General features: G+C 38.4%; 1 protein-coding gene across 2 annotated transcripts in view; it reads right to left on the minus strand.

Annotated features, from left to right (window-relative positions):
* Positions 1-15,494, minus strand: part of CCDC170 (coiled-coil domain containing 170) — a 46,215-nt gene that overhangs the window by 25,827 nt on the left and 4,894 nt on the right. For both annotated transcript variants that reach the window (XM_075087916.1, XM_075087917.1), the window contains exons 2-5: positions 12,324-12,455; positions 9,461-9,717; positions 5,535-5,679; positions 3,551-3,736 (exon numbers count right to left, since the gene is read on the minus strand). In XM_075087916.1, the coding sequence (XP_074944017.1) occupies positions 3,551-3,736; positions 5,535-5,679; positions 9,461-9,717; positions 12,324-12,455 (720 nt within the window). The remainder of the gene's footprint in view (positions 1-3,550; positions 3,737-5,534; positions 5,680-9,460; positions 9,718-12,323; positions 12,456-15,494) is intronic.

Here is a 15,494-nt window from a genome sequence, read left to right on the forward strand (position 1 = left end):
AATCAATTGATTTGGACAAATTTATACTGATTAGCTGCTACTTAGATAAATTCTATTCATAATGACATAATTTAATACACGTCAGTACTGAACACTGAAGAGCAACTTCATGGTTAATTTTGCATCGCTAGTACATGTAGATATATTTGTATTAATTAAAATTGCTTGATTATATTTCAAATATGTTCTTTAAAGACATTGCATAGTGCACATCTTTGCAAAACATGTTTAAATTAACACTTCAGAGGGAAACACAAATATTTCCAGGTTGAATCACCAACAAAGATGTGAAACAGATCAAGCCATTTTACTAGTTCTTGTGGTTCATCAATGGCAATGATGTACAAAGGGACAATTCATCTGAAAGAAGAATACATGCATCTTCTTCTATAACTTAAATAAATACTGTACACGAATTTAGGAAATACCAGAAAGAAACTTGGTTAGAGCAAATAAGACATTTTATAAAGACCTACAGACATTCCCAAAGAATGTCATAATTCTGTAATTATGATTACCATAATCAATAATCACTGCCTGCGCATAAAGAAAGAAATAACAGGTGTTCTGATTCTCAGTCTAGAAATCTGGGCAGCACTTAAAAGTTATTTTCCATCAAATGCAAATTTTATATTCAGCACTGTCAGAATAAAGGTATGCACAATATTTACAGAATTCCAGAAGCAAGCTCTTGCAGTATTTGGTCAGAATTGTGAGAAGTTCAGAATTCTAAAAGAAAAGCAATACATTACAACAAAAACAGCTTGATGGCTTGCTATTGTTACTTATATTAGCTTTGAAATTATATTAGTTTCTGTTGCTTGCTGTTTGATATTATGATGCAGTGAGGCTAAGAAGGGAATAGATAAAATTATCTATTGCTAAAATTATCACTTGCTAATGCTGCTCAAACAAAAACCAGCTAACTGCAACAAATACTCAAGTATCAAATATACTAAAGAATGTTCTGAATTACTGTCACGTATTAACGTTATAAAATATTCCTTGAATGTAACCAACCTGGCTTTCATTTTCTTCATCAAGAATTTCAGAATCTACAATCTGCTTAACTGATCATTAGATAGCTGCCTCCTCCTGGGATATAAAGACAGGCACCTGGTCAAGAATGGGAGTTTAGAGAAATCCCAAGGAGCAGGAGTGAAGAACCACCTAGCAAGAAAAACTGGCGATGATTTAGAGATGTGGCAGGGAACAGTGCCGTGGCTGAGGCTTGCTGGAGAAGGCTGACAGAACAGTGTGATGGCCTCTATACACCTAGGAAGAATTCTGAGACAAAACAAGGGAAAATGGGCCACCATCTGTAATACAGAAATGGCCAATATGTTTGGCCCTGGGAGCTTCAGGCAAACACAAGCAAGAGTCACTTGTACTCAGTCTGTGCTGGGTAAACTCTGCCACAGGCAATTCAATCAATCAAAGCTCAGAAAACAGTCCAGGAACACACAGCTCGCTCTGTGTGTGTCTTCCAGCACTCTGCTTTTTGCTTTCACAGGGAAACATGTCACAACATGTGCATCTCTGTTCCTGTGCTTACTTAAACTGCACAACAAAGTATATGACAAAATCAAACCCACTTTAGATGACTGATGCCCTTCCTGTAACCTAATAAGACACCAGTGAGGGAAGCAGGGGATACCATACATCCTCCTTTAGATATGTGGATTTAAAACATTTTTTGTTTTTTACTTAATGTTTCAATACTGAATTTCTTAATATGCTTTTGTGAACACAAAACCTTCTCAATAGATTTACTCAGTATCTGTAAATTTAAGCAGCTAAACTGAAACAGCACTGGAGGAATCTGCAGCCTCCAGATAAGCTCTGATGGCATACACTTCATTTGAAAGGCAATGCTAGTAATTTAGCAAGACATTTCTGTAAAATGGGTTAAATAAATTACGTATTTGGCTTGTGCACAATAATGATAGGAAAATATTTTTCATACAACTAGTTGAACTCTGGAAATGTTTTGGCAGTCAGAGCAGACTTGCAAAACAAGTCACAAATTAAGTCCTTATCTTGGTTTAAAGCATCTCCCAACTGCGGCTTACCTAGAGAGCAACCTACAGCCTGCCCTTACTCACACTCCTGTGTTGGAAGTGAAGTACAAGAACAAAATGTTCTCAAAAAAAGTTTTTGGTAAAGGTTCTCTCTCAGTCCCATTTGAGTCTTAGAAGATTTTACACAGCTTAGTAAGAAGTATTTTCAGCAGTAAGTAAAATTTATGACCCTTGCGGTACTTAACATTTATCTTCCCTACAACAAATCCTTTTTTCTCCAGAGCACACTGTCAGCTATTTCTCATCTCCTAATTATTTTGCCTACAACCAAATTAGAACACTTTATCCTTTAAAGTGTATGGTGGCGGTCTTCCGTTCAGGAATAAGCAATGCCAGCGGAGTGGGGAAAATGTTATATTACATTTGAAAACTTCCTTGCAAAAAGTTGCCTTTATGTTAAAAATTTCTATAAACTCAGTCACACACAGCTTAGCTACGTATTTTGCAGTCTAAGTTTCTTCTCTTTTTTTTCTTAAGTTCTGGCCATCACTGCTGTAGTACCTGTGGGAAATTTTCATTATGGTTCTAGTAAACTGCCCCCTTTCCACAGTTATCACTCAAGGTAAAAAGTAATAAGGAAAACTGCTACAGAAGATCACTTTGTCCATCCTTTGCAATGTACAAAAACTCTTAATGGTGAGTTCTTCTGGAGCAATTAAATCCTTAAATCACATACTTTTCCTTTCTAAATCACACCTAGGTGAATTTGGTGATACTTGACTTAGAAAATAACTTACATCTCTCATTTAAGCACCGTTCCTGCTGCACAGATTTCCTCTATGGGTTACCCACAGCAAAACAGTGCTTTCCTGCAAGAGCCATCCTACTGCCTACAACTTTCTGGGTATGAGTCAACTGAACATTTACAGTTATGAAATATAAGCTTATAATGTAATGAAACAAGATAATGTAGGGTGTCTGGAAGCCAAGACACTTTACTTCCAGTTCCGAAAGAGAAAGAATAAAAGAGTGTTCTATCAATTCCTTTCAATTTCTCATTAGAATTTTTAAAGAAACTGAGTAGAAAAATTCTTAGAAGACTTGCAATATCACATAAATATTATTTGAAAGAGTATTTCTTCTTTGTTCCATGCTTGTGCCTCAGATATACTCATTAACTTTATATGTTTACACTGCTTTAAAAAGCATCTGTTTATTTGCCTCATTGTACAAGCACAGCAAAGACTACAACAATACAAAGGAAGCAAAAATAAATATTTGCAAGCATCATCGAAGACATCAAATCTAAATCAGACCTATTTTACACAATATTATTGTCAAATATGTATATATTCTCAAGCTTTCAAAAAGTTGAGAATAACCTTAGAAAAATGTCCTTTTTAGGAAAGACCCTAATCACTGGAAATCTTTCAGAAGAATTTTTTCTCATACAACTATTGAAAATTAATTTGAAAATCTGATAAAACATTTGAAAACTAGACGAACATATACATCACACAGTTATGTACCTTATTAAGTTTTTCTATATCTTGATAGTATCCTGCTGCCTTTTTCTGTTCCTTGGTCACTTCTGAAACAAGCCTCATAATAGTTTCTCTGCTAGCTTTGGACTCCATCTCATGGACATTGATAGCTTCTTGAAAAGCAGCAACCTGGTCTTTTAGTGTCAGATTTTCTTTACATATTTCACAAACCTAGAGAAATAATTCAAATATTAGTAACTTTTTTTAAGCACTTAACAATGACATGTATTCATCCCAGTACACCTGCTCCTAATCATCCCAATAAAGACATGGTGTTCCTGGTGACGCCTAGGTCGGATTTATAATTACACTCTACTATTCCTTTCTAAAAGGAGTAGGAAGACAATTAAAATGAGAACCATATTCCCACCAGAAACCCACAACTTAGTGTAATGTGTTTCATATTTACTCCCACACAAACTCCATGATCTATTAAACAAGTGGAGAGCCACTGTTGCTGCATATCTGCACGTGATATGGAGAGGCCAGAAAAATGAAAACGGATCATGTAGCTAAATTCATGTGAAAAGCAGAGCATTTCAGGTTGACGTGTTAAGACTTATCTGTCTCATTTGGAACAAGAAACTGAAAGCTCCATTTTATACTTGAAACTTTTTAGGCACAGGGAGATTTGAGTTAGTAACAGCTATTTCATAAGCATATTCAAGGGCAGGGCCAAATAAATGGTGGGCTGCTGTTCTGAGCAGCCAACACCTTGGAAAAAGGAGTCGTTTCCAGGAGGATTCTAGGGCTGTTTCGGTACACCACGTTATTTCCAAGAAGTGGAATAGATGAGTGTAGGCACTTCAAAGAGTGCATAAAGTAAAAAAAATGTACTGACTCTTACTGGCAAGACATTTATTAAGTTAGATCAATTCTGTCTTAAATAAAACCATAACGTGGAAAAGAAGCTAAATAGACATGCCATGGCCCCAAACAGAAAAATGAGCTGCTCAGTTTTCCTATTGCACATGGTTTTCAGCACAAATTATATTTCCCAATTAGATTTATTATTACATTGTTAAAACGAGATGTGAACGTATACTATTTTTTTAAACTCCAGTTATTTCCTTAACTTAAAGTATGTAAGAGTTACAGCTTCATACAAACATCTTTACCTCTAATGACAGCTAGCCAAGTTTTGTTAGAGTATCTATTACAATTTCAATATGCTTGCAATATTATGAGGGCAAGGACTGTAAGAAATCAGTGCTACACACCGAGATAATCCTAATTTACTAAGTATTCCTTATAGCCAGAACTCTTCTATTAATATGAATAGAATGAAACAAAATTTCCCAAAATACCTAGTATGCTCCCAAGTGAAGAAAAATAGGATACAAAGACTAGGCAGAACAACAAAAAATACATAAAATTAGGATAAATTGCCCTTCAGCAGCATTGGTAAAGGTTAGAAGAGTCTACGAAGAATTTTGCTTTCCTAAATGGAAGCTTGGCTTTTGGAACTTCAGAAATATCCTGAAGAGAAATAATAAAGTTTTACAATTAGGTTTCAAATACACCACACAGCGATTTACAGCATTATTACAGGGCATAGTTAAGGTTGTTTTAGGGTATGCCATTTCAGATGTTCCTACTTAGCAGTATGTCAGCTCACGGTAAGCGTTAAGATCTAATGTCCAGTTTACATGTCACCTAGTGACTCACGTTGTTAATATTTTCAGAAACGCTTTCAACCAAGTATGTAATCAGGATTGTACTTAGGAACTGCAGGTTGATAAAATATTTATGCAGATAAGACCAGACGGAGTTCACTGTGGTCTGTTAGTGTTCAGCACCTTTGAAAATCAACCCAAGATGAAAATAAATCTGTCTTAAATGACAGCACTGTCCACAAATCATTATTTAACATAAAGATTCCTGTCTTCATCAGCTGCTTTATTTCATTGGCAACCAAATATTATTCTATTAAATCCCTATACAGAAACCCTTGCCTACACATAATCACCTTCAACATTAAATGTTCCTGTGGTTTCTCTTTTTCTCTGATGTCTGTGTCCAAGAATTCAGAAAGCTGTGTAAGGAGGTCCTCATATTTTCTGCTGTTTTTAGAAGCTTGAGTCATGCTTTCTTCACACTCATTCAAATATTTACTAATCATACAGAAAGAAAAATATAAACATCAGGATTAATGTTCTCTGAATCAGAATTCTAGGCAAAAGACATTATCCCAAGATTATTGCTAGCTTATAAAAATGAATTGTTAAAGTTACATATAGTTCACTATGTCTGTTATGTAACAGGTATAACTTTTGTTGTTTTCTTATGTGCTAATATTTCTTCATCTTTGCTTTTGATTAGCACTTTAAAGAATCCTCTGTGATCCCAACATCATTCTCAACACAAGATTTCAATAAAACACAAGAACCAGGTAACCTCAACAATGTCTTCAAGATACTGGAAATGGAGGCTGCAAGCAAAAGCTTAGAAAAAGTAAGGGGGAATAGAATGATCAAATTATAGTAAAAATATCCTAAAAGCACTTCACATCCCCTCTCTCTTTAATGAAGCTGATGGTACTGATCAACAAACTCCACGGAAAGAGAAGCCCCTCCAGACTAATGGAAGTGTAGGATATCCAGAGTACCTGCAAAGGGAAGATTACCAGCAGAAGCAAATGGAAATGAGAGACAAAACTTTGCTGTACATAAAGTCTTCTGCAGCATAACACTACCCATGAACACAGTGTATGGAGGTAAAGAGGGGAAAAAAGGCACAGACTAGATTCAGAATAAAGGGATCCATTAAAAAATACCAAGCAACTATGACAAAATTATGAAGAAAAGGCAGCTTTTTGTCATCAGTTTCATCACTCTCAAAAGGTGCCTATCATGCAGATACATATCCCACATGAAACATCTGTTATCAGCCTTACAGCAGGTATTGGCTTGTAAATGCTCTGTAAGGACAAATAACGAAATAACAGAGCGGTCAGTTTAACTCATCGGCATAAACGTGGTTACATCCCTGCTGTTGCCAGGGGCAAAGTCCAGCAAACAAGCACTGCCACAGTCTGCACAGGTAGCAACCATATAGATCTAAACCTCGCTCACAATGCTGCAACACTGAGCATCACTCCTGAAAAACTACAGAGAAATCAATTAACAAAAATAGCCAACCAAGCAAAGCTCAAAATGTCCATTAGGGTAATATAAATATCAATACCTCCTAAATCACACCCATGAGAGATGTACTCCGTGGTAAAAATACAGCACAAGAGACAAAACTATTGAGCTTCCAGATGAGAAACAAGGTATTTTCTAAAGCAAATTCTTCACAAAGATTTTAATATTAGAATTAAACAAGATGTGAGATATCACCAAACAGCTGTCTAGGCAAATATTTTATTGAAACTCTTTTGCTTATCAGAGCATAGCACTATTCTTAGTTTTCAAGGTGGGCATGCTAGCCATTTCCGGACTCATTCTTTGCCGTTTCTGATTTCTTCCTCTCTAGGATGGCAATCAAACAGGCAATGGAGCATCACTCCATAATCAAAAAGCAGCACGAGACTCCTATAGGAAACACACAGTGAGTGTGAACACAGTACATTAAATGGTTACAAATCACTAAGCAAAAGAGACGGTCCATAAAAAAACTTAAGATGTTGCCTTAGGAGGGAGATCAGCACAGTTGTTGTCAATGTTGCAAAGCAGAAGAGAGTGGAAGAATAACAGAGAGGAATGGAAAACATTAATTACTGCTCCGTGAAGGATGGGGATAGTTCCACGTAACGCTGCACAGCACTCACCGTGAGCCAAAAGAGCTCTGCCCTCTGCAGCAGGTACTGACCCTCAAAAAACTAGTGCCCCGCATTTTTCTCACCTCCGGGCACCTTCCCCTCCTCTATGGCCCCAGAAAAACTAAGCTGTGAGATGGTCGCTAAACTGCTGTTTTGAGGAGGCATATGTCAGAAGTGAAAAGGTACAAGACTCCAGAAATGCCATACATGCACGCCTGTATGTTAGAATATTGTATGAGTTTGACCACCAACCCCACAAACTGTTCTGTGGCTCTGAAAAATGGAGGCACATCACGCACAGAACCATGCCTGCTTCTAAAAATAAACAATCTGAAGTACAAAGCACATACTTGACAACTCTTCGAATAACCTCATTACCTCCAGTAGGGCCATAAAGGTGTGAGCACCTAGAAAATAGGCAATCAGGCACAAAAAAGTAGAACGCAGCTCTTTCACAGTTTTGCTGGCTCTTCAGAACTAATGAACAAAGAGAAGGGGAGGAAAAAAGAAAAAAAAAAAAGCTTTTCACAGTTCAGGCTCTAAAAATACCTTGGCAATAGACCTGATGAGTAGAAAAGCACCATTTTCAATAGGAGAAGTGTAGATCTTGGAAACCAATCACAGAATTCATTAAACATTTTTTACTGTATCCCTAGGTATAGAATGTAAATGTGCGTTTCAGGCCTACTGGCTTGGTCTTCCCTTTTATTAGTGGTTTTCAAGGAAAGTGTTTCTTGAATACCTAATTAGGACTAGTCATGTGCCACTTGCTACTAAGGTGACCAGACTAAGAGACTAAAGTTCATTAAGTCAATATATTGACTGATACTGTGGCACATAGAGCCATCAGCTGAGGATGAGAAAAAGCTTTGAAAGCATATGCTGTAGATTCATGACCAGTCCAACATTTTTGTTCCTTCCGAAAGAGCAGACTCACCCTCCATTTGTCCCTTCCCTTTTGCCAGCACGCCGGTGGTACGCTCCAAGTGCACAACAAATTAGACCTGGGATTGGTAAAGCTGGAAATTAAGTTTTTAGTTTTATTTCTTCTCTCTTGGAGCAGTTCCCTGGTCCTGATCAAAATCCAGCAACACAAATGGAAGTGCTCACACAAGTGTCATGGGCCAAACAGAGCAGCCAGGACAGCACTGGGAGTGACAGTACAGATTCATGCCACATAAAATTGATCATATCACTGTAACGATAGGCTAGTATCATACATAGTATTTTGGCATTTACCTCCCAGTGAGTAAGGCAAACAGGACAGGAGATTTTTCTTCCTTTTATTTCTTCTTCCCCCGAGAAGTAGTATTTTAAAGAATCTTAATTATCATTATCTCAGAGACTGATGTTTTCTATGTTGCTAGGATGCATAATACACTTCTTGGCTTAACTATCTCCTCACTTATATTGGGGTCATATCTAAAAACTTTTGTGATCAGCATCAGCCCTCTCAAGGCAGGGCTTTTGGCAAATCAGCTGGTAATAAAAAAGTGCACTGCAATGTATTTCTCTAGATTTTAAAATAACCTAATTATCCACTTCTAACACACAAAGCCTGGAAGAGCAGGGCCAAATACTGATTTGGGAAATACAGACACCTGATGAACACTCACTTTGCTCTTAATTAGACAATACTGAGAGAGACATGGATATTAGCCTTGTAATGGTGGGGAAAAATACATTACAAAAGTCTATAAGGTATCTATTAATATACTATGACTGACACTGATTTTGGAATTTTAGAGTTCAGAATATTTTCACACCAATCAACTTTATTTGTGATCAACGTTGCTATTAGTCTCCATCCCACAGGCCTGAAATATTAGCAGTTATGCCAAATCAGTGGCGTATGACAGATCAGTATGACAGATCAGTGCTCTGACACACTGTCCTTAGAAGAGTATAGTTAAGGATACTATCTTTTATTAAAAGTTTTATGCGCCAACAACTCAAACCAAAAATCAAATTTCAATACCTTCCACACACTCAAGCACAACAGTTGTGCAAGGCATTGTAACAGAATTCAGATCTGCAACAAAGTCTGTCCACCAACATACTTTTCTGCATTGACAACTGCACCATTCTGTCATCCCAAACAAAAACTGTTTCTCGTGTCACATGAATCTTACTTAAGTTTGGCATTTTGTTCACGAAGCTCCTCCTTCAGCTCCAAATTTTCCTTGAATGCCATCTGAGCTGTCAGCTCAGCCTGGTTTTTAGAAGTGGAGAGCACACATGCCTCTTCCTCCATCTCCTGAATTCGGGTTTGCAAAGACAGGAGGCGAGACATTTGCCTAGCATTGTTTTCTTTGTAGCTTTCAGCTTCAGCCTTCAGCTCTTGAAAAGAGACTTCTTTAGAGGCCATCCTGGATCTGAGATCATGAAGCTACAAACAAAGAAGAAAACTCATAAAAAAAGGAAGAATAATTTTGCGTAGGCTGAAATAAGTGACTGCACTGCAAGTTTAGTCATGTGACAAGAAACACATTTTGGAACAAAAGAGTCAGAGTCTTCTATCACTACAAGCCTCGGTGGAAGGACACAACTTTATTTTCATATAACTAGGAAAACAAGCAATGGAAGAAAGGGATTTGCAACACCAAAAGCTGCTGTCATGTAATCAATACAACTTTTAAAGATAATCTCTTACAGGAAGATAAATTTATTTACAAAATCAGAATTTAGGAAAAGCATGCCTTAAGTTCTGCTGCCCAGCCTTAACGCACCTCCCTTATGCATCTGCATTACAAAACAGTCATTAACACCACTATTCCCTTTTTTTTGCCTGCCTCCTCCCTGCTCCCAGTTATGGTGCACAATTGCACAGATAATCTATAGCTGTGGGGAGCTGTTACAGCAAAGTATTCTGTTGTATGAGGGTGGAGCCTTTTGATGATTTGCAGCATATTCAGAGGCAAAGAAATTTTTGGAGAGTTGTGGTATAGGGAAACTCTTCTCTGTTTCTGCCAATAGTTATTTTATGGTCTGATAATCTGGTTATATGCATCTGGATTTACACAGAAACAGCAAGAGAGCCTTTCAAGGAAGGGTGGGAGGAGGGACATCACCACCAAAAGTCAAGGATCTGTTCCAGAGATGATCTTCCCAACAGTTCACGGAGTTCAGTTGTTTTTCTTTAATTTCCCCTCTCTCTTGGTCAAAAATTCCATTTTCCATCTACAACCTTCTCTAAAAGACTGGGCTTGAGGCAGACACACCACACACATAAAATTTCAGTGTGTTTTATTTTCTTAATAGGAACAAGTAATTTTAAGTGGATTTTTTTGTCACAAGAAGTGTTAATGCATGCTTCAGCTTTCCTGACAATTCCAATTGTAAGCAGTTTTAAGATACAATCGGAAGCATTTATCTCCTACTACATAAAATTACCAGGCACATAATTAAGCCACATTAACTGCTCTTTATGACATGCTAGAGCTCTTAACTTGTGGGAAACATTTCAAGGCAATAAATATTTAAGACATTAAGCTGCAATTCAGGACATCGGGAAATTCACAGCTCTGCCAGAGGCTTCCAGTGTGACCAAACCCAAGAGACTCAGAGAAATTCCAGGAGGCCAGTGAGCCAACTGAATACAGACTGCCTTGGAAAAGGGGGCTCCTGCTTCTCCTGCTCCCAGACACGCACGCCTGTCCTCTCCCTCGCACCAGCTCTGGTATTTGTCCGACTCCTCCACAAACAACTTAACTAATGCAGCTGACAAAAGAATTCACTTTCTACAGAGGAGGAGGAGGAAGGGGAGCTGGCCACATCACAGAGAAAAGGCTGAGGAGTCAGGTAGGAAGATCACTCTTGCAGCAGCAGCATAGTCTCTGATGAGCTTATGCTTCACCTGCAAGCGCTGGTTTATCAGACACTTTGGAGCTGGCATAAAGCAGCAATGATTTTGAGAAAAGCAGCTCTGCCTTTACCAAGGCTCATGGATTTCTTTTCCATACTCCACCCTCTTTTTTGTTCTAGCAGAAGCACTTCTATAGCTATGAGATGAAATAAGATTGGGAAACTGATCCGGCTGAAAAACAACCCAGAAGAAGAGGCTTTATTTTTCAGTTGCATCAGTTCCCCAACAGCATGGTGCACCATAAAGCTACACATACGTCTGTGCCAACACAAGGGATGGGGCAGTGTGGGGAAGGAAATGAGCAGCTGAAGGAACAATAGTATTGCTTTGCTTGGCAGCTGGACCAAGCTATGGTAGCTTAAAGCATTCACAACTTTAAAACTTCTCTGTGGTTCAACTCCCCATCTGCAAAATCTGATATTTTTTCCTCTGTCCATTGTCTTTGTGGTCAGTTCCACCAGCAGAAAAAGCAAGAATAATCCCATATTATGAGTTTTACAGAGCACTCAGCAGAACAGGGCTCTGACCTCAGCTGGGTCATGTAGGTCTTTATTAACAAGAGCATGAACAGCTGCTTTCTTGACTATTCTTTCACTTTTGCAAGCACAGTGCTGAAAGAATCTATAAATCAGTCAGTCATGCTGGCAATAAAGCCATTCAACATTTCCAGTAATAAATTCTTTCTATAAGAACATGAGATTCCATATGGCATTTTAGAAGTGAAATTTAAAGCACTAATCCTGGATAGCCATTAAATGTAGGGGACCTCTGTAGTAATTTCAGGTGAAAATAGGCAGTTATATCTTAACTTATGAGCAACGGAGGACATCTACCAGAACTTTTATGCAACCATAATTTAGAAATATTAACTTTCAGGTTTAATTACAAAAGATTGCATTTTGATGATGATTATAAAAAGCTAGGCTGGTTCAAAGCTTTTAAATATAAGCTTGTAATCAGAACACAGAAGCAAGGAGAGTAAAAATTGCATGGAAGTTCTATGTTACAAGAAACAGAAGTTCTGTATCAAAAGCAAGAAGCTTTAGACTTTCTGCAAACTTTCTGTTCTCTGCAGAAAGTGACTGTAGAGAATCCTCAGGTTTGGAGAAGGATTTGGGACTATTTTGTACCTCTGACTGGACACAATTGTACTTCACTGAAAGTGCTGCAAGTTCACTTTGAGCAGTTTCAGCTGCAGCTCGATAGTGATTCATCTGCTCTCTAGTGACAGGAATATCCAAAAGAACGTGACTGTGAGACTCCTGGCAAGACAGCACAAAAACAAAATCATTAGACAATGTATTTTTTGAACATTTTTGCTTCAGTGCTTCTTTGTTTGATTAAGCTGCTCAAGGGCATCTATTCCAAAAACGTTATTCCCAGAGTAACTGACCCTTACTGCAAAATAGGATACACGGTCACTTTTCTACCAGTCATCATGTCAGTGATAAAGTATATCAGCACATAAGACATTCCCCCTCAACAATCCCAAAGCCTCCCACTATTTTCAGCTCAGGTTGTTTCCTGCAGTTTCAATGTATTTAGCAATATTTAAAAGGTCCCTCTTCTACAAACCTACCCAGCCACTCCTTCAACCCACGTAAACTTTAACCCAAAGGGAGTTCTCAGGTGTCTCTTATGCAAAGAACTACTTTGGGGTTTAGACTTCAGTTACGTTGCACGCCCCCTCATTTTGATGTTGGAAGAAATGGTGAAAAAAAAGCAATGGCTATCAATCCTCTCCACGCCACTCACAATTTTGCAGATTTCTGTCATATCTCACCTCCACAGTCTCTCTACAAGGTTGAAGAGTCCATGCCTATCCAGACACTCCTACTTGCTCCTCAAAGTCACTTTTTGGCTTGCCCATTTGTGCTTTTACTTCTAATCAGCCAAAGCTAAAGGCCCTTTTGAACTCCATCACTTGGACATAACTTCAGCTTTCTGAATGATGCTTTCTCGTCACCACAGCAATCACCACACTGACTTCCTTTCACCCTTTTTCAAACACTTCTGATAGATGGCAAGGCTGGCTCTGTGCTTCTAGCACAGTCTCCTTCACACCACTTGTATAACTCTTTTAGCTGTGCCTTTTAGATGCTTTACAGTAAGGGTTCTCATTCTTGTGTGGTTCTGCTCTTCTACAGTAGAGCAGAAATGTGTTGGATTTCTTGGCCTTTGTTACTTAAATCTTTCAATATGAAAATTCAGACCTGAGGTCCTGATAGGAGTTTTACTAGACAGAACGTTTTTTTCAATTGACAGTGACTACAAAATGATAGAATTTAACATCTTCAGAACAAGACTGTGTTTAGGTCAAGCAGGGAGCATACGTGGCAGAGGACAGAACATGGCATTTTTATTCTATCAGCTCCCACGCAGGACAAACAAAAATTCAATCATAGAGCACGTAAGCATATATTACAAAATGCAAATCTCCCCCAGTTAATGGCTGCTGTTGAAACAAGGTATTTCAATTGTCGTGGTTTAGCCCCAGTCAGGAACCAAGCACCATGCTGCCACTCGCTCACTCCCCCCTGGTGGGAGAGAGGAGAGAATCAGAAGAGTAAAATGAGGAAACTCGTGGATTAAGACAAAGACAGTTTAAAAGGCAAAGCAAAAGCTGCGTGCACAAGCAAAGCAAAACAAGGAATTAATTTGCTCCTTCCCATGGGCAGGCAGCTCTTCAGCCATCTCCAGGAAAGCAGGGCTCCATCAAGCGTAACAGTTACTTGGGAAGACAAACACCATCACTCCAAATGTCTCCCCAATTCCTTCTTCTTCCCCCAGCTTTATATACCAAGCATGACATCATATGGTATGGAATATCCCTTCGGTCAGTGGGGATCAGCTGTCCGGTTGTGTCCCCTGCTGACTTCCTGTGCACCCGGCAGAGCACGGGGAGCTGAAAAAGTCCTTGACCAGTGTAAGTGCTACTTAGCAACTACTAAAACATCTCCACATTACCAACACTGTTTTCAGCATAAACTCAAAACATAGCTCCATACTAGCTACTGTGAAGAAAATTAACTCTACCCCAGATGAAACCATAATACAATAGAGACAGAGACAAGATGCTCTTCTACATCAGTGTTGGTTCCAGGCCAAGATAAATTACAAGTTCGGCTTCTACCCGTTCTAAACAGAAATAAATCAACAGCTTTCTAAATAGGAGAACATCTAGTAAAATAAACCTCTACCAAGAAACACACAGAAATCCCTGGGGAATAAGGCAAAACTACTGGCTTGGGCTGTAGCAGAAGATAAATTACCAGATTAGTTCCTCTAATATTGTCAACTCCTCTTTAATCTTTCTTCAATACACTAGTACCCACTGGATTAGATCCATCGTGTTTAACCACATTCATCTCCCTCAAAGACACTCATCTGTGCTCTTTCACAAAAGAGTTGCCACTCTCATCAAGACAGACTGATAGACGGAGCACAGCTCACAGCCATGTACAACATAGCACACAATCTCTGAGATAAAAGGGCTGCTCATTTTCTCAATACTTTATCACCATTCTGAGGGAGTCAGGGAAGGCATGTGCCATCTCTTTGCTACTTTGTCTTCTTTTTTGCTTTACTCCACTTGTTTCACATCGAACAACCACATGGAAATCTTTGATGTAGAGAGGGGTTTTTTCATTCTGTAATACACCAGGGCTCCACCATGGCTGGAGCTTGCCAACAGTAACACTATGTTATTTATGTATGTTATTAAGTTTATATTATGGTATTGATGTATGTTTTCTTTTTCTTCCCTAAACAAACATAACCACTTATGACTCTACAGAAAGAAGGAATACATCTCAAAACTGATGAAATAAAAATATATCAGAGAATAGCTGAAGAAAGAAGTTCCCTGTTCAGCAGCAATAATCAACATAAAAAAACCCTTTACAGATGGACCTTCTGAAAACTACCTTTGTCATACAAATCCAGATTTTAAAATTATGAGCATTTTAAAGATGCACGTACACATCCAGAAGGACTTAAAAAGAGGTTTAAATGAAGTCAGGTGCAAAAGTCAATGGGAATTACTGTTTCACTCATTTACAGTCTTAGTGAGATTTACAGAAGCAGACCTCTGCATCCTCCAGTGCCTTAGTAAATGTGAAGCTAATCATACATGGCGACACCATGCTAGGAAAGTTGGTATGCTGATTATCATACCTTTGGCAGGGAATGTGCATGCTTCAATATTTAAGTCAATAGTAATAGTTTTCTAAGTTTTGCCAGCAGCCGTTCACAAGTCTGATCATTAATCATACCTATAACAGTGCAATTAATTTGGCATG

The sequence above is a fragment of the Phalacrocorax aristotelis genome, chromosome 3, assembly GCF_949628215.1.
Source record: "Phalacrocorax aristotelis chromosome 3, bGulAri2.1, whole genome shotgun sequence".
Taxonomy (NCBI): domain Eukaryota; kingdom Metazoa; phylum Chordata; class Aves; order Suliformes; family Phalacrocoracidae; genus Phalacrocorax; species Phalacrocorax aristotelis.